The 26,515-nt window shown below is 41.9% G+C and overlaps 1 protein-coding gene across 2 annotated transcripts in view; it reads right to left on the bottom strand.

Annotated features, from left to right (window-relative positions):
• The window catches only part of Septin11 (septin 11), a 100,264-nt gene that overhangs the window by 7,955 nt on the left and 65,794 nt on the right, over positions 1–26,515 (bottom strand). For both annotated transcript variants that reach the window (XM_042678049.1, XM_042678050.1), the window contains exons 4-9: positions 14,311–14,497; positions 11,063–11,224; positions 7,860–7,956; positions 6,438–6,606; positions 2,247–2,379; positions 573–760 (exon numbers count right to left, since the gene is read on the bottom strand). In XM_042678049.1, the coding sequence (XP_042533983.1) occupies positions 573–760; positions 2,247–2,379; positions 6,438–6,606; positions 7,860–7,956; positions 11,063–11,224; positions 14,311–14,497 (936 nt within the window). The remainder of the gene's footprint in view (positions 1–572; positions 761–2,246; positions 2,380–6,437; positions 6,607–7,859; positions 7,957–11,062; positions 11,225–14,310; positions 14,498–26,515) is intronic.

Genomic DNA, 26,515 nt, shown 5'->3' with positions numbered 1-26,515 from the left:
TTAACATGTTGTGTGTGGGTACAGGTGTGTCTGGAGGGTTAGCAAAAGTGAGTCAATTGGATGGGCTTTGAGCACATTTCACAATAAGACAATCCACCATCTTGATGAATTCAGAGGAAACGGGTGGCCACTCACAGCTCTTGTGCATGTTGAAGTTTGGGAACAAGATTGCTAATGACTGGCTTGCCACGCCTTACAAGACAGAAAAAACCATTTTAACAATCATGATTTTAGGATCCTCTTTACCAAGTGTCATGAGAATTGTCTTCAGAGAAATATACTCATCTTCTCTGAGAGCCCTAGGGTTGGTGCAGAGATGCTACGGTAGATGACTTCAGTCCTCATTGCGTTATCCACACAGCCAAGTTTTTATAAATTAATCCTTGGGGATCCTTTAAAAATACTTTTAAAACCTTTGTCATCTTTCCTGCACTATACAGAAAATGCGTGCTTTTATTTTTCTGCTAACAGACTAGTTTCCAGTCTGTCAATGGGGGAAAAATGGGCAAGTAGACATGCAAGAGGAATGAATCATTAAGAGGTCCCCAAGAGGAAGAGTGACAGCTGCTTACTTTTTCTTATCCTTGTCTTTCTTGGTTTGCTGGGCCCCGGACTGCTGGGCCTGTGACTGTAGTAACTGGGCCGCTGCTTTCTTCTTCTGAAAGTTGTTCACCTCCTCCTCCAGCTCCTTCTTCTTGTCTTCCACCTTCTTCTTCTCTTCTTGGTGTGTCCGCTTTAGAAGGTCAAACTTCTCATGAAGCTGGAGAGAAAAGGGGAAAGACAGGCTTGGTGGAGGGAGTGAAGCTGTTGCCCACATACGATACATGTTATGTGTACTAGTTCAAAAACAGTGGCTGCATTGCATTTGATTTAAGCCAAAAGGTGAAGTGCTAAGATGCTGAGAAAAGCAAGCTAAGACGCTGAAGATCCTCACCCTCTGCCCTCTGAGCTTAAGCCTTTGTCACAAACTCTTTAGGGCTGAAAACTCCACAGACATTCTTTCTGATAAGGTACATACTCTTTTTTTTTTTTTTTAACATAAAGAAGGTAAAACTTATCTGTGACCTAATGACAAATCCACTTTAGTGATAGAAGTGGTTCTTTATTTCTGGTCCTTTTTCAACATGTATAAAATACCATTACTGATACACATACATAATGTTTATAAGTGTGTGGGGATGGGAGAACATCTCTCTATATACATATATATTAGCTCTCTCTATATTAGCTACGTGAATGATAAGATGTGTCGAGTGTAGCTGATGGGTAGAAGGCCTCCTAGCATGTGTGAGGCCCTGGGTTGATCTCCAGCACCAAATAAATAAATAACCAAAAACACCACCAGGAAGGAAGGAGGAAACGACTGCTATAATTCTCCAAGAAGGACAGGATTTACCACTGATAAGCATCTTGTGACAAAAGGCAAACTGTCCCTTAAGTAAGAAATGTCTTCTTATCATCTTGTGGCAATAAGTGAAATTGTCCCAAGAAAACAGCCAAAAAGTTCAGGACAGAACACCTGATAGCCAACAATAACCCACTTGTTCCTGTTCCTCTTAAATGGTAAAGATACAATAACTTCTTCAAGAGACAGACTGAGGAAATGCTCAACCTGTCTACACCTGTGACATACCTTTCTCTGCCTTGCCTCTAGTTCCTTGTCTATTTAAAGCTAAGGTAATGTCTGTACAATGTAGATTTCAAGAGCCATAAACTGAGCAAGTATGGAGCTGCAAGCACCATATGACAAGGTCCGAAATCTAAGATCTGCTACTGTCTTGGTTTTGTATCCAACTGAAAAATTCACTGTATCTTTATGACTCTCAATTTATCATTTGTAAAATGGGGAACAATTATAACTGGCCCATTTTTCTTTCTTTTTTTTTTTTTTTTTTTTGGGGGGGGGGTCCAGTCGTAGGGCCTGAACTCTGGGCCTGGGCGCTGTCCCTCAGCTCTTCAGCTCAAGGCTAGCACTCTACCACTTGAGCCACAGTGCCACTTCCAGCTTTTTTCTTTTTGTTTATGTGGTGCTGAGGAATCGAACCCAGGGCCTCATGCATGCAAGGCAAGTGCTCTACCGCTGAGCCACCTTCCCAGCCCCTCTGGCCCATTTTTCTTGCTGGGCTGGTATACCACTCTTGTGGTAAAATGTAGACAACACCTGGCTATCAGGATCCCTATAGCTCAGGGTACCTGCAGAATGTGAAGTATTGATGAGATCATTATCCTAGGTTTCTCTGGCTTACCTCTTTCTCGGCCTCTTTAAGTTCTGCCTCTTTTTCCTTTACTCTCATGACAAACATTTGTCTCATCTCTTCTTCTTTCTTCTGCAGCTCTCCCAGAAATTCATTCCTTTTGGCTTCATATGTCTCCTGAAGACTATTCAAAACCACAAACCAAGAACAGGTTATACAGTTATACAGTAAGAAATTATACAGTAAGAAATTTCTACCCCCTCTGCTTTGAAACAATGAAGCTACTGCTTGCCATGTTAAAACTTAAATGCAATGCACTGCTTTGTTTTTATGTATGCTTGAGCAGACAAGCAAGAACCAGAGATTAGTCAACCAGCACAACACAGCAATATCTACTAACTAGCCAAGTTCTATCCTCCATACAATCCACAGGGAAAATACAGGTCGAGGGGATAGAGATGGCCCAGTGTGTGCTGGGGGCAGGGCAAAGGATCCCATCCTGGCCCTTCCAGCTGACCAATCTTAGGTGGTGCCGGTGGCTCACGCCCATAATCCTAGCTACTCAGGAGGCTAAGATTGAGGATCGCGGTTCAAAGCCATCCCAGGCAGGAAAGCCCGTGAGACTCTTATCTCCAATAAACCACCAGAAAAACAGAAGTGGTGCTGTGGCTCAAGCGATAGAACGCTTGGCGTTGAGCTGAAGAGCGCAGGGACAGCGCCCAAGCCCAGAGTTCAAGCCCCACGACCGACCATAAAAGAAAAAAAAATTGTAAATTGTATCAAATAACAAGCTAAAATGAGCATACACTACTATCAAGTCAGTTTCATTGTAGAATACAACTTAAAACCACATATAGAGTCCAGAACAAAAATTATATGAGAATGCCAATAGATGAATTAAAGCCTTTGATAAAATTCAGTGTTGCTTCCTGATTACAGCCTCTGACATATGATACATGAAATGCGGATATAATGACACTTACTGTCCAAGGACGTTATTATATGTAAATTATATGTAGGAAAAGTAAGCATTTGACATAGAATCAGTGCTTAATAAATGTCCCCCTCCTCTACTCATATTCTTCCAGCCTCTAATATGAAAAGCAGACTTAGTGAACAGGCTTCAAGAAACAGTATGGAGAAGAATATTATTTTCATTTAAAATCCTATCCTCTTTCTGTCTACTGACCTGAGACCCTAATGTTTTCCATTAAATGCCATGATCTCAGCTTTATCTCAAGACTTGCAGAAAAACTGCCTTTGGTGACATAGCCAAAAAGGTACAGCCCACCTCCATTTCCCATCACATACATACTCATTACAAAGAAAAATCAGGGGCTGGGAAGGTGGCTCAGTGGTAGAGCGCTTGCCTTGCATGCCTGAGGCCCTGGGTGCGATTCCTCAGCATCACATAAGCAAAATGAAAAAAGCCGGAAGTGGCGCTATGGCTCAAGTGGTAGAGCGCTAGCCTTGAGCTGAAGAGCTGAGGGACAGCGTCCAGGTCCAGGCCCAGAGTTCAGGCCCCACAACTGGATCCCTCCCCCCCCAAAAAAAAGAAAAATCAGCTGATATTTGTTAAAGTGCTGTCTCTCACTTCTGTTGTACAGACACACTATTGGAGTAAGCATTTATCATTTCTCATGATCAAGTTCATCCTAAGGGCAGACCACAAATTGGATAGTAACTGGGGCTGCTCCCAGGCACCCTGCAGAGTCACTAGTCACGCCTGCCCACTATTGAGAGAGAAAAGGAAATGCAAGTGGAAGAACACACATGCATGTAGACACAAATCTAAAACAGACTGAACAAGTGCGTTACTTGGGATGATTATAGTTCCATAATTAATATCTACATTGGCTTATGAGAAATTCTGCCCTCAACATATGAACACTTATGTGTTTGGAGTTTTCTTTCATATTATCTGATGAGATAAAAAAATATTGACTAATAGTAAAAGTAGTATTTGGACTTCAATTTTAGGGCCTGTAGCTACTGAGAATCCTGTTGTGTCCGAATTGCCAAAGGCAAGGATAGCTTGTTCTTGCTATAAAATTTCTTCCCCCTCAATGGAGCACCTTCTATAAGAAGCACCACCCATACAAGTTCCAGAAACTACCATTTCCTTCCAATTGAAGGTTCCAGAGTCAGACTCTGCTCATGCACTCTCCTTCAGGGACCCCCCACAGTGCATCATGCTCCACCACCCTGGTAGCACCTCAGGATAACTCTTCTAAATACACGTCCCTAAACTCATGCAGGACATCTGGTCAAGGTCAAATAGTCTGTCTCTTCTTAGGTGATTCCATGGAACTCATTTGCTACCCACTGCTGACTACCCATTAGTAAAAGAACTGGACTAGACTAACTTGGAGCTCCTCAGATTTGCTCATCATGGAAATACTCTGAACAAACTCCTAGACAGACTGTGCTTTGAATAATGCTACCCCAATAGTGAGAATTTCAAGATGACTGCCTTACCCAGTCCCAATCACAGCCTAACTAATGTGCCACTTTCTAGAGAACCATCTTTAACCTATGCAATACAACCCAAACATGGGTCTTAACTAATATGTTAAAAGAAAAAAAATACTTAAAAAACTAGAGTACAGTACAACAAGAGTTGGTAAAGAACATGGAATGAATACATTGGACCATGAAGGAAGAAATTTTCATATTCTATGCTTCTTCCACAGCTGCAGTGCACAGTCGAGAACAGGTCTAAGGAGCAGCTTCGCTATTGGCCTTGACATGAATCTTGGTAGTAGTTTTGACATTCTGGGCCAGAATAGGAAAATGGGCTTCTTGGTTTACAACACTATATTAAAAATCACAATGATCTATATCATCATTAATGATATAAACCAAATCAATTTCTTAGTTATATCATGTATCCTAAGTTGTGAAGTAGAGTGTGTGTGTGTGTGTGTGTGTGTGTGTGTGTGTGTGTGTGTGTGTGTCACAGGTGCATGCACATGTGGGAACCAGTTCTGGGGCTTGAACTCAGCTTTGTGCTCTTGCTCTTGTTTGCTCTACCACTTGAACCACACATACACTTCTGGCTTTTTGGTAGTTAATTAGAGACAAGTGTCTCATGGACTTTTCTATCCTTCAAACCATGATTCTCCTATCTCCACCTCCTGAGTAGCTAAGACTATAGGCATGAGCCACCAGCAACTTATATCACCACCAGGATTCTTACAGAGCAATTTGCACTTGGCAGGAGGCATCCACCCCTCCATTTTATGGTTGTAGAAATATGAGCATGAGCTAAGGCTGGGACTGGACCTCAGCCACCTCACTCAGATGGGAGAGCTCAGCCCTACCCTATCTATATGGCTTGGTGAATCAAAAAGCCAATAAACAGGCAGGCCTCAGAACTTTCTAAACTCCGAGAGAATGGTGGTTACTAAGCACTCTCTGTGAGCTGACTGGTTAGCACCAGTCTAGGAGACTGGTATTTTGACAGGAGGAAAAAGGCAGTTTTGGGCAGGGACAACTGTAAAAAGTACAGTGGGGTCTCAAGAGAAAAGAAGCTCAGGGAGACACCATCAGTCTCCACTGTGATGTAGGAGCCCTCTCCTAAAATACCAGCCAGAGACACCGGGGGCGGGAGGGAGGTCAAGGGAAGGAATGATGTTCTGGCAGGTAGAAGCTTGTTCCCCTGCCATGGAGCAGCATGGGACCAAGTGGAAGAGCAGGATGATGGCCTGAGGACAAGAAGAGTGATGAACTCTGAGCTTAGTAGATTCAAGGAAGACAGCAGGACTGCCCTTTGTTAGCTTCACTGCCTGTGGATGCTTGGAGGACTTGCACACACCCAGCCCTGTTCCTCATCTTATTCTCATTACATAAATGTAGGTAGGTGATGGCTGTCTCTGCTTATAAACACCTGATAAAACCATAGGGAGACAGCATGCTTACAGGGAAGAACAAAAGTCACTGCACACCCATTCAGGAATCTTCTGCTTTGAGACCCTTAAGGCTTTTATTTTCCCCCAAGTCCACCCTACACTTACTATCACAAGACCTTAGGCAAGCAACTTCTAGGGCCTTGTGTCTCATTATGTGTAAAACAGATGATCATACGGGACCTCCACTGTATCAGTTAGTTGAGATATAGCCTCCAATGCCTGATGACAAGTGTCATTAACTGTCACCATGCCAATGCTTCTATCTAACAAGCCTTTGTGCGATTCTGCCATCACTGTCTGAGAGGTTCCTGAGTGCTGGGTACCCCTATACCTGAAGGGCTTGCTGTCAGGGTCAGTGTCCTTGAAGCCCATCTCCTCAAGCTTGCAGCGCCGATACAATTCGTAATGGCGGGTGTGCGTCTGCTCCCGTAAGTCCTCCATGTTCACGCGGATCAGCATCTCCCTCAGCTTCACAAAATCACAGTGGTTTTCATTCTCCACTGCAAGGGAGGAGGAAGTGGGGCATTTCAGTCACAAAATCTAACACATTGTTCCTACCTCTCTTGAAATGAGAGGCCATGTGAAGATGTTCCACTGCCTTCACCTCCAGTTCCTAAGCAAGGCAGAAGTCAAGGCTGACCAGCCCGCTGATGGCAGCAATCCTGACCTATACAGGCCAGGTGCCTCTCAATGCTGCTCACTGGGTTTGAGGAAGCTTTACCGATCTTAATCATTCTGCCAGGCGGATACTGAGACTCTTGTTCTGCAGATGCAGAAACCTGGCTTTGGTGAGCAAACTGACCTTCTAAACAGAACCAAACACCATATTATGTGGATCCAAAGCCAGGCCAATGACTATCCCCCGCCCCCCATGCTATAGGCCTGTAATAGGTACCACCATTATTCCTAATTACCAGCTATCTATGAAGTAACATTTCCTTGGCAAACAACTTTCCCTCAGATGATAGAAAAACAAGTACTCTATGGTTTGCAAGAAATTAGTGTAGGGGCTGGGAAGGTGGCTCAGTGGTAGAGTGCTTGCCTCGCATGCATGAGGCCCTGGGTTCGACTCCTCAGCACCACATAAGCAGAAAAAAGCCAGAAGAGGCTGTGGCTCAAGTGGTAGGGTGCTAGCCTTGAGCTGAAGAGCTGAGGGACAGTGCCCAGGCCCAGAGTTCAGCCCCCACAACCAACCAAAAAAAAAAAAAAAGTTGTTAGTGTAGCTGATATTTTGCTAGCACGACTGATATAAACTCCTAGGGAAGGCCTCTTTTTTCCTTTTTTAGGAAAAGAAAATTTCTAATATAAATTTCATATATAACTAAACATTTTTTTCATGGCATTAAACCAGTACAAGCCTCAGTAAGTGCTCTACCATATGAGCCAGGTCTCCAGCCCCCTTTGTCTTTCTGTTTTTGAGACAGGTCTCATCAACTTTGCCTGGGCTGACCTCTAACTCATGATCCTCCTGTCTCTGCCTTCCAAGTAGTTGGTGGAATGACAGGTGTGAGCACCATGACCAAGTACCACTCATCCTCTGAAAGGACAGCCTTATGGAAGTAAGGCTTGGCAGTTCCTTCTCTTGTGGTCCACCTGCCTGATGACTGTTTTCCTCCTCTTCCCCAGGATGGCCAGGGCTAAAATGGCCTCATTCTCCTCCTGATGATCCTTGTGAAACATCACTTTCCTACACAAGACTAGGAGGGAAGAAACGGGGCCATTCACCACAGGCATTTCCCCACACCAGACATACCCTGCACCACGCCCCAGGGATACTGCCTGGCCTTGGCCATCTTGTTGCCGATCTTCACCTCTTCAGTGCTGCCAACCACTGCGAATGGGAGATGGACCTGCCAAGTCAAGAGAAGACATCTTCTACAGCTACCACAAACATGGTTGCTCCGTACACCCCTGCACTCTTCCAGGTACACAGGGACCTCTGCTTGGGAGCAAGAGAAAAGGTGGTGCCCTTAAAACAGGGAGTAGATCACTGTCTGGTGTGATGGAGGCACTTCCTGCAACCTACCCCCCTACAGCCAAATACTGCATGCTTGATATGAGTGAGATGCAGGAGGAACGAAGTCAGAGGAACACTATTGTGAGCCTTAGCTCTGTGTCCCAGCCAACACAGGAGCCTTCTGCTATCTGGGAACTTGGGATATCCTGGCAGGTCCAAGAAACTCACTTTTTAAATTGTACTTACTTTTAAGTAATTTACATTTGAATTGAAAGTGGGAGCAGTAGAAAATAGTTTCCCTGTACATAAAATTTTATGAATTTTACTTAGACTCAAAGTCAAATCAACGCTATTAAAAAAAAAAAAGACTAGATTGGTTTTCAAGGTAGATGGAAATTCTAAAGGGAAGAATCATTTTGCTAGTCATTTTATACTGAAAAGCTTTAAAATATGTGAAGAATAACTTATGTGAATCTGCTTTTAAACTGTCAATTGTATGAACTCTAAATATAGATCAAGTATTTTGTTCTTTTGTGTGTGTGTGTGAACTCAGGGCCTTCTTTGCTCTCGCTAGACAGGTGCTCTATCACTTCGGCCATTTTTGCTAGTTATTCTTCGGTTAGGGTCTCACACTTATTTATCCAAGGGGTTAACCTCAAACCATAATCCTCCTACTTCTGCTCCTTATGTAGCTGGCATGTGCTACCATACCTGCTTGCTCTTTGACAGTATCACACTTTTTGCCTGGGCTGGCCTTGAACTCAATCCTTTAATTTCTACCTCCCAAGTGGCTGAGATTTCCAGGTATTTGGCTATCATCACTGTAGCTGGCTCTGATATTATGCATTTCTGATAAAAATTTAAAATCTGAAAATTACAAAATGTATACTGGAGTTCAAAGACCCATTATTAACATATCACACAGGTAGTTTTTAAATTGATTACATGTTGAAATAATATTTTGGATATATTAAATTAAGTAGATCCTTGGAATTTATACCTTTCAGCCTTTTTTATGTAGCTACTAGAAAGTTTTAAATAACTTATGTAGGTCCCATTGAATTTCTAGTGAACAGAACTGTTAGGAAGTTAGTACACAGATTAAGTAGGAAACACAATTTATTCAAAAATCTTGGCTTACTCCTCACCCCCATTTATCTCAAATAGATATGATGTACAAGACAATGGACTTTTCACACCAGTTAATTTGATAGTTATGGCTACCTGCTGGGAGTGAGGTAGAACAAATCTATTTGGTTTTCGTTAGCATACAAGAAGAAGGAAACTCTAAACAGCTGCTCAGAAAATTATTTTTCAGGGTCCTCAGTCTAGTGCCCTTCCCCTAGAGATTAAATTGACAAGGGAATGTTTTCAAGCCAAATTCCCTCCCACAGATAGCCTAGCAAAATCCTAGGATCTGATTTCCCAAGCAGTGTTTTGAATGATGCACGAAGTACTTAAATTACCTAGTTCATCTGACATGTTCTCTTTCTCAGACTCAAAGCCTAATGTCCCAAGGTGACCTTGCCATCTTATGGCACCCCCATCAGCAGGAATTGTTTGCCATGGAGAGCCTAAAAGAAAACCTCTTGATAAAGAGCCCAATTCATTTGGGATGTCACAAGTCTTCAGATTCAGTTAGCTTGATAAAGACAGAGAGCAAAAGTTCATGGGTATTTTCTTCCCAAGAAGTTGAACACAAATTTAGTTCTTGACCATGAAACAGAATTTAGGAGGCCAGGAAGAGCTATAAAGAAAGTAGACAGCACTCACTCGTGCTGTTTCCTGAAGCCTACCCACAGTTCCACAGCAGAACGCACCTCGGTCTGGACTTCTGACCCATGATGAAAAAGGACACTGCTCTCCTCAGTGGCGCTGAATATAAAGAGAGTGTCAGCTCGAAAGTAAACTGCCTGGTTCAAATTCTACAAGGCAATAAATGTACTGGACTCACCCTCCTTAAGTGAGGCAGCAATAACCACAGCACTGCTGGGAGCACTAAGTGTAAATGCCTAGTGCACAGTAAATACCCTATCCACTTTATAAATGTCACAGGCTACTGTTATCAAGAGGCTCTCAAAATCCACATCCAGAGAAGGTCCGAGGTAGCAGACATGTTTTACAATTACCCATTTCAACCCATATGAATGCTCTCTATGGCATCTCTCCTAGATGGATTCAATCAGCATCTATTGTCTACTAGCCACATGGGATGGAAAAGCATTCAATCAGGCATTTCTTCCATCACACTAGCTCCAATGTCAGACTTCACACTGGACCAAACCCTTCACAGCTCTTCTTCCACTAGTTTTGGTTCTTTTGAGGAAAAGTAGTGAGCCTCCTCCATTGTACCCCTCTTGTGTGACTGCTCCGCTCCCCAGCTTCTCCGAGGAATTCCAGACTTTTACCTACCTAAATTCTAACAAGTGCACATGGCATCAACTGTGTGCATGATGCTGTGGTTGAGAATTACACATTCCCAAGGAAAAAGGTATGAATTGGCTCACAGATCCACCATGGAAACAATACAGTTAATTGGGCAGGGCAGAGGTTTCTCAGGAGGGACTATGTCAAAGCACACATAGTCATTTATCTCTTGACTGGCTCTTCTCTGTGCTCGGACACTGTACCTACCATCAGCTGTCGGTTTACTATTTGATGAAAGAAGGGAAAGGCAGAAAACAACTATCAAACAGAATTGTCAAGACAGAAGCAAGCAGAGAGCACTTTCCTGTGAGCTGCTTTGTATGAGGTTTTACAAGAGAAACCATAATTGTTAGAGTAGGAAAAAACAAACAAACAGAGATCATCCTGCCTAACTCTCCGGCTTGACAGCTAGGGAAACAGAGGCACATACTTGTTGGCTTGCAGTAGTAGCAGTCAGCCCCACAGTGAAAACCTCAGGTTTCCGGTGCAGGCTTCTGCATCCACTCTGCAATGCTGGTACTAAGAAATGCTTCTAAGAAAGCCACTTGTTCCCATGTAACTTGAGGACTTACACTCATTGTTGCATTAATCTCTGCCACGGTTTCTTCATCTGTGGGGAACTGATATATCTGAACCCCATTGCTGACTAGTTCACTCATGATCTTACTCTTGAACTTGTGCAATTCATTCTTGGCAATGGTGTCAGCCTTTGCAATTATTGGAATGATGTTCACCTGTAAAACAAGCATGTCCATTTTTATACAGTTCCAATGTATATACAGCTAAATAAAATATAGTGAAGGGATAAAAATAGTAACTACCTCACTGTAAAAACTATAGATAACTACATATCAGACTTCCTATTTAGATGCAAAATGAAGATGCAAAATAATCTTTTAGCTTCATCTCTGCACACTGACTTCCTCCCATCCTACACAGGAGGTACTTGTTATTTCCTCCCTGCGTTAGCTGCCTCATTCTACTTTACTACCCAGTAAAAGGAAGTACTTTTGTGACAAATTGCAATAATAAAGGAGCCTATTCTTTGAACTAACCACTCCTTGGAGACCCTCCCAGCTTCTCCAGGGGCTTGGTTTTTGCATGCTCTCTCAGTGGAATAACAAAGTTTTCACTAATTAAAACAGCAGAATGCTAACTATATTCAAAATTACATCCTTTGTTCTGATGAGCTGAGAATTACTGGAAGAAAAAAATCTTAAGTATTGATAAACAAAAATCATTTTTTTCACCTACTTGACAATTTTCAAACTCACGTCTGCTAAATCTTCAAAAAGTAGGAAATATTAAATTATTCCTTCAGGCTAGATACTGGTGACTCATGCTTGTAATCCTAGCTATTCAGAAAGCTGAGTTCAAAATCAGCCTGTGCAGAATCTCCAATTAACCAGCAAAGAGCAGGAAGTGAAGCTGTAGCTCAACTAGTGAAACACTAGCCTTGAATGGAGAGCCCACAAATCCTGAGTTCAAGTGCCAGTACAAAGATGTGCATGTGAGAAGATGGGCACATACATGCACACGTGCATGTGTGCACGCACGCGCGCGTGCGCGCACACACACACACACACACACACACATACACACACACACACACACACACACACACACAATTACTCATGCCATAATGAGACCCACTGTCAAAAATAAAACTCACCAGACACCAGTGACTCATGCCTGTAATCCTAACTACTCGGGAGGCTCATACCTGAGGCTCATGGTTCAAAATCAGCCCAGGCAGGAAAGTCAACAACACCCTTATCTCCAATTAAACACATACACACACACACACACATACACACACACAAAACTAGAAGTAGAGCTGTGGCTCAAGTAGTAGAGGACTAGCCTTGAGCATAAAAAGTCAGGGACAGCACCCAGGCCCTGAGATCAAGCAAGCCCCAGGACCAGTGGCAAAAGCAAAGCTCAGATTCTAAGCCTCAGAATGCAACATTTATGGCAGAAAGCCCAAACTCCAAGATGGGACAGGCTTTCCCAATTCCCTCAGCCCTGTCCACAGGACATAGTTTTAAAATCTTTTTTTAAAAAAAAAAAAAGTAGTTTTTTCATGTGGCTGTACCAGGCCTTGTGTTCTCATTTGGCTTTTTTCCAGTTAAGGGTGGTGCTCTACCACTTGAGCCACAGCTCTAATTCCAGCTTCTTGCTAGTTAGTTGGAGACAAGAGTTTTAGCACCTGGTTTTAAACTTCAATGTTTAGATCTCAGGCTCCTGAGTAGCTAGAATTACAGGCATGAGCTACTGCCCTGCTAAAATGTGTTTTAAGATTAATTTTCTTCTTCCATTCAGGTACAGAGGTTTCAGTAAGACATTAAGAAAAATTTAGTGAGACTTGGAGCAATGCTCTCTACTCAGCCCAGGGGCACAGAACATGGAGTGTGCAGAGAAGGTTTTCAGCTCAGTCTGCATTCCTTGCTTCTCCTCCAACTCCAAGAGCCAAGTCTGAAATCCCTGATAAACCAGACAGAGCTAAAGGCCGATGGGAAGCCTTCCCTTCAAAGTCTTCCTCCACTGATTCTTGAGCCCTCAAAGGCTTGGCTAACTCTAGCCAACTGAAGAATAAGGAAAACACCACTGACTGGGGGGGACAAGTTTAGATCAGGATTTGAAGAACAAAGAAATGCTCCAATTGTGCTGACTGGCTATTTTGTGCTAGTGCACAAAATTCAGCTAGTGCTAAATTAACACCCACATGGACACAAGATGTCATTTTTCTTTCCATGTGGCTCATATTTTCTTGGCCAAGTTGATCAGAATAGCTGGAGACATGAAGCTCTTTCAACTTTAAATTTTCTTTTGGGCAGGAACTTAAAAACTCTTTCCTGAAATAATTGTGCTTCTTTAACTTGAATAAATAAGCCCACTGATAATACCACTTCAGATGCTACCTAGCTGTCTGGTCCTACCGCTCATTTCCTTGAAAGCTTTGTGGTTGGGTTTTTGGGTTTGTGTCTGTTTTTCCCTTTCCTTTTCAAATTTCCTGTTATACAAAACCATTATCCAGATATGATCCTGGCTTGGTCAACATAGCTACTCAGGAGGTACTCCACCACCATTTTGTTTTCATATTTCATATGAAGCCATTTCGGCTTCATATGTCAAATAAGTTCCCACACTATTTGTTCAGGCCAGCCTGAACCATGAGCCTACTATTTATGTGTCCCATGTAGCTAAGGTGACAGGCACTGGCACAATTTAGTGATGGAGACACATTCTCACTAACTTTTTACCCAGGCTGGCCTCGAACCCTGCTCTCCTGAGTAATTAGGATTGCAAGGATGAGCCAATGTCCCTGGACTGAGTGTCAACTATTTTCAAATTTAACAGTACCTTCTTTCAACTGCTTTGAAAAAATGTTTGAAGCTATAGATATATTCAGGTCAGGGGCCTGTTTACTTCTTGTGAATGCATTGGTATAGTTTTAAAATCTAACAAGCTAGAGTGTTCTCACATAGGCAAAAGCTAACAGCTGTATTCCATTCTAAACCTCAAATGAAGGCCGAACTTTACAACATTTTCAGAGATTAAGGGAGAGGTTTTAAAGAAAATAAAGAAACCTCAGATTGACTTTTCAGTCTTCCATTAAGAACTAAGTACTCATTTTCTGGGCTGGTTTCCTTCATTTTGAAAGGAAGAGGTTGTTAGGCACTTAGCATGGCTGAGCTGCAAGGTTCTACAATCCAGGAGAAAAAAAAAAAAATACACCAGAAATGGAGAACAAACAGGGTCCTTAGAATAAAGATGATCTGAAAGGAGAGTGGACAAAAATCAGAGTGTCAGCTGATACCTTGCTGTCCAGCTTCTTCATGGTAACCAAGTCCAAGGACTTCAGTGAATGTCCAGTAGGGGCAATGAAGTAAAGGCAGGCATGAATCCGCGTGTCGTGGTAGTTGAAGAGAGAACGCTTGATTTTCAATTCCTCTTGCAAGTAGGCCTCAAACTGGGCATCAATATATTCCACTATTGGCTTATAGCTAGAAAGCACAAGAAGGTTGTAAAAACACATTTTCAACTGAGCATGTTTTCAGTCTCAACTTCTTTTGCAGCTGGGCATAAACAGTCCTCAACTAAACAGCCATTCTCCCCTCTAAGAACTGGAGAGAGAAAGCTGCTTTTTTTGTTTGCTTGTTTTATTTTGCCAGCGCCAAAGTTTGAACTCAAGAACTTTGTACTTGCTGGGACTGCTTGCTCAATTAGTACACTAGCACTTAAGCTGTGCCTCCTAGCCAAGCTTTTTGCTTGTTAATCTTGGAGATAGAATCTTGTGGACTTTTCTGCCTGAGCTGGCTTTAACTTGGGATTCTCCAGGTATCGGTCTGCAGAGTAACTAGGACTGTAGGTATGAGCTATAATCTAGCCATACCTGGCTAGAACCAAAGTGTTTGACTTTGGAACCTCAGGCCTTCTGTCATGTAATCTTTGAATAATTCTCCAGGTCCTTCACCTCTCCCCTTTCCTAGCTCCACCCCTTCAAGTACATAAGCTGGGCGCATTTGTCATACCCACACGCACACACATATACATATACTTGCATCGCCACATACATCAGCCCTATTTTTCCTCTGCTCATCCTGGCCCTCTAGCTTAAAGTCTTCTTCCTATTTTCCTTCTCTCAAGTCCTCAGCCTCTAAAACAGAGACTATAAATATACAAGTCTGCTGCCTCTTCCCTTCTCCCAGGGTAACCATAGAAGATTCTGCTAAGAGACTATAGCATTCCTTACTTCCGAGCCAAAACTGGGTCCCAAGCTCCATCCCAGTAGAGTAAGTCTGATAGCCTTTACCAACTGGTAAAACAAAGGGTTTTCTGGATTCTACAGCACTGTGCACATTCCATAATGTCATCTGGAAACTGAAAAGTCTGGACTATTATGATCCTAAAGATTCTTTCTGACACAAAAATATTATGATTCAGTGATAAACTTTATAACCCTCTTTCCCTTCCCAAACCATAGTTCAACTCCGTTAGGAATAATTACATATGATTCTATTAACTGACCATAGACACAACCACTAATAGCACATTGGGAATACATTCAATAAATCGCGTTCTCCAGGAAGTAAGTAGTGTATACAGTCTCTATGGGAAACCCATTAACCCCTTCATTTCTCCAAAGGTAGTGCTCTAGGGATTAGCAGCAGAGACAAATCTATAGCATATAGACAGGGCTAATTTTCCATTGCCTTTCGTATGAACAGTTTATCTGTTAAAAAAAAAAGTAAAACATCTTTCAAAAGTAAACAACAAATGTCTGACTAAGGCAGGTAAGCGCTTCCTGATGGTTTACTAGAAGCACATAGACTCTCGACTCTCCAAAGGTTTTTGGAGAAGCTGATATGCTTCAGCATAAAAAGCACCATTTCAGCATTCTGGCAAGTAATGGCTAACTTTCTTCTGTATCTTCCAATTTTAAAATGTAGGTATGTATTACATTAACAATAGTCATAATTTGGGCTGGGAAGGTGGTTCAGTGGTAGAGTGCTTGCCTTGCATGCCTGAGGCCCTGGGTTCGAATCCTCAGCACCACATAAGAAAAAAGAAAAAAGCCGGAAGTGGCGCTGTGGCTCAAGTGGTTGAGTGAGCCTTGAACTGAAGAGCTGAGGGACAGTGCCCAGACCTAGAGTTCAGGCCCCACGACCAGACCCCCACCCCCCCCCAAAAAAAATAGTCATAATTTTATTATTGTTAATATTATGGGATAGTTACATAGGGTGGCAGAAGAACTCAAGCCAAACTGCCTAAGGCCAAAAATCTAACCTTAGTCACAGTTCAAGGTATAGCATTGAACATCGCTATCCTCTGTCAATTCCACTTGCTTTCATCAGGGACAAAAGTGGTGCCTCTTATCAAAAGAGGTAGTTAACATCTGCAAAGGACTGCAAATAAAAATATAACTATTTTATAATAATAGTATCATACACAAAATAACACAATAAGAGGAAAGCGATCTGTGTTGTTAGTCCTTCTCCCCCCACCTCCCAACAAAACAAAAAAGAAAAGAAAAATTAAAAAATGGAACTTTACCCCCACCCAGTTCCCAAGTGACTATTTGGCTACTGAGCTCACTCACACCCTGTCAGGAAGTAGACCAGGCCCCTCCAGGGAGGTCCACCCACATCTGGGGGCTGACCCAGCCATTTCCTGACAAGGAGGCAGGTTCTGGGATTAGGGTTCTTTCCTTCCTCCATTCTTAGCCCAAGAGGATGAAAAACCAAAGCAGCTCACCGTACTTCTTTCCTGCCTCCTAGTTTCTTAGTCTGAGCTATCCACGTGTCCTCTGCCCAGATATTTTTGCTTTCTATAAATGTTCCTTCTCCCCTGTGGTTTTAATTCTGCTCCTTCAAAACTCAGGAGAGACATAATATCTCCTTTCTCAGCATATGGTAGGCTTCCTTTGCTCCTGCTGGAGACTCATAGCCATTTTCTGTCTCCCTTCTTCCCATTCTCTGGGGTCTATCTACAAAGCCACGTGTTTCTCTTACCACCTCTCTACTGAGAAGTCCACAAATCTCTACCTAAGCTCAGATCTTTTCCTGAGCTTCAGACCCAACTGCACTTATCAGGTATTTCCAGTTGCTCTTGTAATTAATATGTCCAAATCCGAATCTTCCTCCTGCTCTCAGATTCATGCATCCCTGCATTCCTCAACATGCTCAGTGCTTTCTATGTCTCGTTATCTGTACTCATGAGCAGAAAGATAAAGAAGCTGAATTCCATGCATTCATTCTGTTTCTCTCCATTTGTATAGAAAGATAGTTATTTTAATTGTGTGGTCAGTTCAGACCTCTCTGGATTGTAGCCCTACCGAAGCAAAGTGGGACGGATCAAATTAATCTTTACATTTTCCTATAATTTCTTTTTGAGGGAGTAGTCCTTGTTATCCACTACCCACTTCATTCATTCACCTGCAGCCATAAAACTTGCAGTAAAACAACAGGTTTACCCTCAAATGACTGAAAAAAGTTGTTTCACACCAAGTTCTTTCCATCCACCTACTCACTGGTCACTCTTGTGAAGGGGACTATGCCACTGTTCAGTCTCTCTCTCTCTCTCTCTCTCTCTCCCCCTCTCCCCTCCTGTGCCCCTTCCCCTCCCCTTCCCCCTCCCCCACCCTTCTCTCTTGGTCAGTCCTGGCTTGAAGTCAGGCATTGTCCCTGAGCTTTTGCTCAGGATAACACTCTACCACTTGAGCCACAGCACCACTTCTGGACTTTTCTGTTTATGTTGTACTAAGGAACTGAACCCAGGGCTTCATGCATACAAGGCAAGCACTCTACCACTCAGCCAATTCCCAGCCCTCACTCTCTATTTTCCAGATGACTAAATGGGTGAGCATGTTTCTCTTCTTATCTTGCAATCTAGTATCCAGAAAGAGTTGTCTTTATTTCTAGACTACCTCTGCAAGAAAGTGTGGCAAAACAGAATTTAAAAGTCAAACAGCTACGCATCAGTGGTTTAAATCTAAAATCCTAGCTACTCTAGAGGCTGAGATCTGAGGACTGTGGTTCGAAGCTAGTCTGGGTAGGAAATGTCTATGAGACTCTGATATCTAAGTAACCACCAAAAGCCCTTGTGGAGCTGTGGCTCAAGTGATAGAGCGTTAGCCTTGAGCATTAAACTCAGGGAGAGCACCACACCCTAAATTCAACTTTCCCCACCCCCCAAAAGTTAAACAGTCCATTCCATTACTGTTTTGTAACTCTGCTAAAGATTTGTTAAGGCTGAGATTCTTTCAATGTTGATTATCTATGAATTCAGAGCTGATTATCCTGCTAGTCTGATACACTACTGGCTGCCTACTCCCATCTTGAATTATATTATTTCCAGCTAGACCATCAAACTGGAGGCCTTCTTCTCTAGACCCTTTTCCTTCTTTTCTCCAGAGTGTGGTCATCCAAATCAAATAAACTCTTAAGCAACAAAGACTTAAGCCTAACAGGAAACCTCACCAGATCTCCTTTCCAGTCTCCTTCTAGCTAGCCTGGCTAGAGGCAGATAATAATGCAGGAATGCTCGTATGCCTCAAACCTACATAAACAAACTGGGACATTCTTAAAGTCTTGCATCTATGTCAGAGAAGTATGTTTTTTAAAAAAAATCATGGGTTCGGGTAATAGTTACATGCTGATGCAAAAATGAATATGCCACTTCAAATCTTTTGATGGAATATCTGTATTCAACAAGTCATTTGGGTTTATAGCCAACAGCAATAACAATTCCTTCTGAGATACAGGGCAACAGACTTTCAAATGCCATTCAAAGAGGTTATGCAATCAGCTGTCAAGAAATTTCAGAGGAAAAAAAATATTTGGTATCTAGGTTAGGTTAATATCACACTTCCTCTCTTCTGAATCTCCTTGGAAACTATTAGTTGACCCAAATGAGTCAGATCATTTCTTAAAGAGGACTCTAGCTACAAGTGTGAGGCTCTGCATTGTACTAGCCTAGCTATTTGATGCTTAGTACTGAGGATTGAAACCCCCCCCAGCCTCAGGAAAAGTCCCTGGTTAGGGGAGTGGCAATGACTCTGAGCTGGAGAAGCCCATGGAATTTAAAATTCCTGTAGCTATGTGCTGCATGCAAGATAGTTCTCATTCCTGTGGGAATCCTGAAAAAGCCCAGTCAGGAAACATGCAATCATTGCATTCCTTAACCCCAGGGAGATATCTCTCTTCGTCTAAGAACTGGAGAACAGGTCCTGCTCTGAGTATGCGCTGTAATCCTGCAAACAACAGAAGTCCCTGGCTCTCTCCCCAGCTACCACAGTGTACCTTGTGTCCTTTTTTTTTTTTTTTACTGGGGTTTTCTCTCCCTTCACATGGCAGTACAAGAGCCTTCAGGCTGTAACATCTTCATCATTCCTTGGCATTGAGGTCAAAACAAGTGTTTGGCTACAGGATCAGAGCTCAGCTGTCCCTGTCCCAATATAATGTACAGATAGTCCATTTGAGCCAGATGCAAAATCATCTCTTACTATATGTAACAATTGCTGTGGTTATCATAGGACAACGTTGACTGAAGAGCAGTTAAAGTGCTCCCTAGATTAAAACAGAGCCTGGAGCTCAGCTAAGGAATAAATTATTTCTCTGTTATTACTGTAGGGCTAATATTGATATCAGAGGCAATTAAAGTTTATCTAGATATTATACATTTCTACATAAATGTAGTTAAAATTCCTCTTTGTAACACACACACAAATTTGGAGGGAAAACCATGAAATCAGTGCAGTTTCTGGGTCATAAGCATTTCTACATACTGGTCACTCTAAGGGCAAGACATTCCCATAATGCTGTCAGTGCCTCAAAACATCTCTGGAAGCCTCACTCTAGAATCATCTTTGGTCCTGGGACAATTTTAACTTTCTCTGGAAAATGAATGTAATATTTTAAATAGTCAGGATGTTTGAAGTAGAGATTAAAGAATAGGGTTGGTAATTTAAGAAAGAATATGAGGGGCTGGGAAGGTGGCTCAGTGGTAGAGTGCATGCCTTGCATGCCAGAGGCCCTGGGTTCGATTCCTCAGCACTACATAAGCAAAAAGAAAAAAGCCAGAAGTGGCGCTGTGGCTCAAGTGGTAGAGCGCTAGCCTTGAGCTGAAGAGCTAAGGGACAGCGCCCAGGCCCAGAGTTCAGGCCCCACGACCGGACCCAAAAAACAAACAAACAAACAAAGAATATGAGAAAATCTTGGTATTAGCATATAGGTCATGTGCTGTACAGCTTCCCACAGATAAGAGAAAAAGCCAGCTCACAATGACAACCCAAACTTATGTGACTTTACAAATGGAACATGTGTTGTATGAAAATAAAACTCACTATAGTATTTTTAACTGTATTTTACAGTTGATGTGATGAGCCATAGTCAGTACCAATAAATACACATGCATGGAATCACTGGTAGCTGGGAGTCTTTACACACAAACTACTAGCCCAAAAGGCCTTAAAAATACCTTATGTCTTGGGCTGGGAAGGTGGCTCAGTGGTAGAGCGCTTGCCTTGCATGCCTGAGGCCCTGGGTTCAATTCCTCAGCACCACGTAAGCAGAAAAGAAAAAAAAACCGGAAGTGGCGTTGTGGCTCAAGTGGTAGAGCGCTAGCCTTGAGCTGAAGAGCTGAGGGACAGCGCCCAGGCCCAGAGTTCAGGCTCCACAACCGGACCAAAAAAAAAAAAAAAAATACCCTATGTCTTAAGTTAAACAAGACTTCTATTGTATAAGATACCTAATTAGCTTAACAAATCTTTTCTGCTTAGAGCTGGACCTAACTCATCAAGTGACCTGAATTCATTAAGCTTGACTAACACTCCAGCTATTATTGTTAGAACCAATGTGATGATACTATATCCAAAGTGCTGCCCTCTTTTTTGTGGGGGGAGGGGAGAATGTTAAGGTAACATGACTGGGGCTTGAACTCAGGACCTCATGCTCTCAGCTTTCTTGTTCAGGGATCTACAGCTTGAGCTATGCCTCCAATCCAACATTTTTCTGACTGATTAACTGGAGATTATTAAATAATCTCCAATTAATTAAGGTCTCAGCCTCCTGAGTAGCTAGGATTACCAGTACTCAGCTTAGGTGCTGCCCAGCTTTGAGCAGCCTAGAGGAAGACTTAGATCCTTTACAGAAAGATTCCCGAGTGCCTCATGCCATCAATATTACAGTTATGTGCCAACTGGAAATTCATTAAGGTCATCCATTAAAATGTGTTTTTTAGGGATTATTATTTTGTCAAATGCCATGAAACTACAGGCTAACCCCTTTTAAATACTATATCCTTCTTTAAGGTGTAATCTACACAGTGACCTTCCTTAGGCCTCCACATAAGTACAGCACTACATGAAGTATCATACTGGACTACACTTAAGAGAATACCTAGTGCAATTCCCTCAGAACATTCTTAAGGAGATGTAGCCAGAGATATATTCCTAAGGTCCATGGCTTGTCACTAGCAAACCCAGACTGTAATGTGTTCTCCTAAATCCTAAGCTGTGGCTTCTCCAAAAAAAATAAAAAAGCATACAAAGCATAGTGACTCTCAGTTCTCATCCAAATCAGTAAAAATTTGGTGATTAAATCAAGTATTTCGTTCTGTCCTAGACAAAGTCTAGGGAAACATGACCGTTGTTCTTTCCAAATTCCTTCTGCTCTTTAATGCCTTCATATTTTGCACAGCTAAAAATAAGTGAATACTCAAATCTTCCAGTTAGTTTTCTGCATGTGGCTTCATGTCTCCCAAGCAGATGTAACCATACATAACCTGTAAGAGAGAGTAACACAGGCAGCAGCTTCATGCAAGAAATAACAGAGAAGACACTTAGACAGGTCAGGTAGAGGTTCTAGGGCCATCCCTGTAATCACAGATATTGAGAAGTTTAAAGAGGATGAAGTTTGGGGGGGGGGGGGGGCGGGGGGGAGGAGAAGGATTGGGATTGAGGGGGAGGGGGGAGGCTGGGAAGGGATGTGAAGGGTAAACAAAGGAGGAGGCTGCAATGCTTGGTAAGAAATGTACGCATTATCCTGCCCATGTAATTGTAACCCCTCTGTACAGTATGTTCACAAATAAAATAAAATTAAATTAAATTAAAAAAAAAAAAAAGATGATGAAGTTTAAAGAGGCCTTTCTGCTAACACTTTTACAGAGTGATTACATATTTCACTAAATTGCCTTTCTTGGTGGAAAAAGCCTAAAACCTGGCTCCAAGACCTTTCTGGAAAAAAATTACATAAGCTAATTTATTCCTTCTTATAAAAACTCAGAAAGAGGGACTGCAACAACAACTGACGGACTGCAACAACAACTGACGACCTACAGGAGAATCAGCAACCAAGCAAAGACAGACACACCAAAACAAGATTGAAGAGCAGTCTCCTGAACCCCCATGCGAAAATCACAGAGAAAAATCACAAGGTTTACCACTACCCAGGACAGCAAGCTCACCTCAAAAGCCAGCAGCCACGCAGGGGAGAGCCCCAGTGGGAGCAAAGCAGGAATGGAAGACAAAAACTACATCCAAGGGTTGCTGGAGGCAATGACTCAAGAAATAAAGCGAGAAATGGATCAGAAATTGAAAGAGCACAAGGATGAACTATCAAAAGATATACAGGATATCAAACAAAAATTGGATGCAAAAATAGAAGCTGCACAAACCTCAGTAAGAAGTGAGATAAACGCCAAATTAGAGGTAATGCATACTGATATCACCTCATTGAGAGGTGAGATCAGTACTCTGAGAACCAACATTGAATCCATAAAGGGATCCATTTCCATCATGCAAACCACAATAGAAGCCACGGTCAACAGAGTGAATGAAATGGAAGGTAGAGTGTCAGATACAGAAGACAGAATACACCAACTGGACCAAAAAGTGACAGATATGGAAAAATCACTCAAATTAAACCAAAGGGAAATTCAAGAGCAAGCAGATAATGCTAAAAAATTTAACCTTCGCATAATCGGAGTGGACGAAGGTGAGGAATTCCAGAGCAAGGGAATGCAACACCTATTTAACAAGATAGTCAATGAAAATTTTCCCCACCTCAAAAACGACCATCTTAACTACATCACAAAAGCTTATCGAACACCCAACAAGCAAGATCCCAGGAGAAACACTTCTAGGCACATAATAGTAACAATGATGGATCTGAATAATAAGGAAACAATCCTGCATGCAGCAAAAATGAAGAAGGAGCTATACTACAACGGGAAAAAAATTAGAATCACTGCAGATCTCTCCACACAAACAATGAATGCAAGAAAAGCCTGGGAAAGCACCATACGAGCCCTGAGAGCCAATAACTGCCAACCCAGACTGATATACCCGGCAAAGCTAGCATTCACATTCGATGGAGAACTGAAAACTTTTAATAGCAAAGAAAAACTAAATGAATACATAAACATTAAGCCAGCATTACAAAGAATTCTAAGAGGGGGGACACAACCTGAAGAAAGCAACCAGGAACTGGGACCTGCCCCAAACAGGCATTACTCAAAGTCTAACTGAGCAAGCACAGGAGGAAAGGAAAGAAGAAAAACTTAGGAAAACGGAATGGCAGGGACAACAATGCATCTCTCTATACTTTCTCTTAATATAAATGGGCTGAATTCGCCAATTAAAAGAAAACGAACTGAGGACTGGATCAGAAAACAAGACCCATCCATCTGTTGCCTTCAGGAGACCCACCTCTCAGCCAAACATACAAACAAACTCAGAGTGAAGGGGTGGAAAAGGATCTACCAATCAAATTCCCCCAATAAGAAAGCAGGTGTAGCTATCCTGATATCTGACAAAATAAACTTTTCATTAAAATCAGTACAGAAAGACAAGGACGGACATTACATATTAATAAAGGGAACAATCCAAGAGGAGGATATAACCATCATCAACTTATATGCCCCAAATATCGGTGCACCCAGATATGTTAAACAAATGCTCTCAAACTTACAGAATAAAATAGATCCCAATACGATAATACTAGGAGACTTTAACACGCCACTCTCACCAAAGGACAGGTCTACCAACCAGAGGATTGGCAAAGAAGCTACCGAATTAAGTGAGGCCATACTTCAAGCGGAATTAACTGACATCTACCGAGTATTTCACCCTAAAACAACACAGTACACATTCTTCTCAGCAGCTCATGGAACTTTCTCCAAAATAGACCATATCATAGTTCATTCAAGGAACTTAAGCAAATACAAAGGGATCGACATAATCCCCTGTATCCTATCTGACCACAGTGGAATCAAGCTAGCTCTCAATAACAAAGCATACCGCAGAAATTTCTCTAATACATGGAAATTGAACAGCACACTCCTTAACAAGGCCTGGGTAACAGAAGAGATCAGAGAAGAAATAAAGCATTTCCTAGAACTCAATGAAAATGAAAACACCTCACAAAGAAACTTGTGGGACACAGCAAAAGCAGTCCTGAGGGGCAAATTTATTGCCCTCAGTGCCCACATCAAGAGAATGGAGACAGACCAAGTAAATAATCTCATGTTGCAACTAAAACAGCTAGAAAAACAAGAAAAAATGGGACCTAAAGCTACTAGACGAAGCCAGATAACCAAATTGAGAGCAGAGATTAACCAATTAGAAAATCAGAAAACCATAACCAAAATAAACCAAACAAAAAGCTGGTTCTTTGAAAAAATAAACAAAATTGATGGCCCGTTGGCAAGATTAATTAAAAAAAGAAGAGAGGAAACCCATATTAATAGGATTAGGGATGCCACGGGAAACATCACAACACGTACCCAAGATATCCAAACAATTCTAACAGACTACTTTCAAAAGCTATACTCTCTAAAGGAAGAAAATCTGGCGGAAATGGATGCATTTTTAGAGAAATACAAGTTACCCAAACTGAGCAAAGAAGAAGTTAACCAATTAAATAAGCCAATATCCTATAATGAGATACAGGAAGCTATCAAAAGTCTTCCAACAAAAAAAAGCCCAGGACCAGATGGATTCACAGCAGAATTCTATAAGACCTTTAAAGAAGAACTAATACCCATACTCCTCAAGCTCTTCAGAGAAACAGAGAAGGAGGGAGCTATCCCAAACTCATTCTACGAAGCCAATATCACACTCATCCCCAAACCAGGCAAAGACCCAACCAAAAAGGAGAATTACAGGCCAATCTCCTTGATGAACACAGATGCAAAGATCCTTAACAAGATTCTAGCTAACAGAATCCAGAAACACATAAAAAAAATAATACACTATGATCAGGTAGGCTTCATCCCAGAGACACAGGGATGGTTTAACATACGTAAGTCAATAAATGTAATCCAGCATATCAACAGAGCCAAGGTCAAGAATCACATGATTATCGCCACAGATGCAGAAAAGGCCTTTGATAAAATTCAACATTCATTCATGCTAAAAGCTCTGGAGAAAATAGGAATAGAAGGAACATTTCTAAAAACAATAAAAGCCATTTATGACAGACCAATAGCCAATATTATACTTAATGGGGAAAAGCTACAACCAATCCTCCTAAAAACAGGAACAAGGCAAGGATGTCCACTGTCTCCACTCCTCTTCAACATAGTCCTAGAACCCTTAGCCAGGGCAATAAGGCAAGAAAAAGACATTAAAGGGATCCGCATAGGGAAAGAAGAAGTGAAACTATCCCTTTTTGCAGACGACATGATACTATACCTCCACGATCCCAAAAACTCCATCCCCAAACTTTTAGAAATCATAAGTCACTTCGGCAAAATAGCAGGATACAAAATAAACCCACAAAAATCAGTTGCCTTCCTATACACTGATAACGCACAGGAAGAGAGGGAAATAAAGGGAGCAACCCCATTCACAATAACCTCCCAAAAAATAAAATATTTAGGAATTAACCTAACCAAAGATGTAAAAGAACTATTTAATGAGAACTATAAAAAGTTAAAGAAAGAAATTGCAGAAGACACTAGGAAATGGAAAGACCTCCCATGCTCCTGGATAGGCCGACTTAATATAGTAAAGATGGTGATACTTCCAAAATTAATATACAAATTCAGTGCAATTCCTATTAAAATCCCAATGACGTACATCACTGAAATACAGAAAACAGTCCAAAAATTTATATGGAACAACAAAAGACCTAGAATAGCCAAAACAATTCTAGGGGATAAAGACAATATGGGAGGGCTATCCATGCCGAACTTCAAACTCTACTACAGAGCTATAATCACAAAGACAGCATGGTACTGGCACAAAAACAGACCCGAAGACCAATGGAACAGAATAGAAGATCCAGATATAAATCCACAGGCCTACAGCCAGCTGATATTCGACAAAGGAGCCAAAGACATACAATGGAAGAAACACAGCCTCTTCAACCGCTGGTGCTGGGAAAACTGGGCAGCCACATGCAGAAAACTAAAAGTGGACCCCAGCCTATCACCATGCACCAACATCAACTCAAAATGGATTAAAGACCTTAACATTAAACCTGAATCTCTGAAACTACTGCAGGACAGAGTAGGAGAGA

Source organism: Dipodomys spectabilis, unplaced genomic scaffold (assembly GCF_019054845.1).
Source record: "Dipodomys spectabilis isolate Male_0828 unplaced genomic scaffold, ASM1905484v1 ptg000043l, whole genome shotgun sequence".
Lineage (NCBI taxonomy): Eukaryota > Metazoa > Chordata > Mammalia > Rodentia > Heteromyidae > Dipodomys > Dipodomys spectabilis.
Note: the sequence above shows the minus strand (reverse complement) of the source record. Positions and strands in the feature narration are given on the sequence as shown.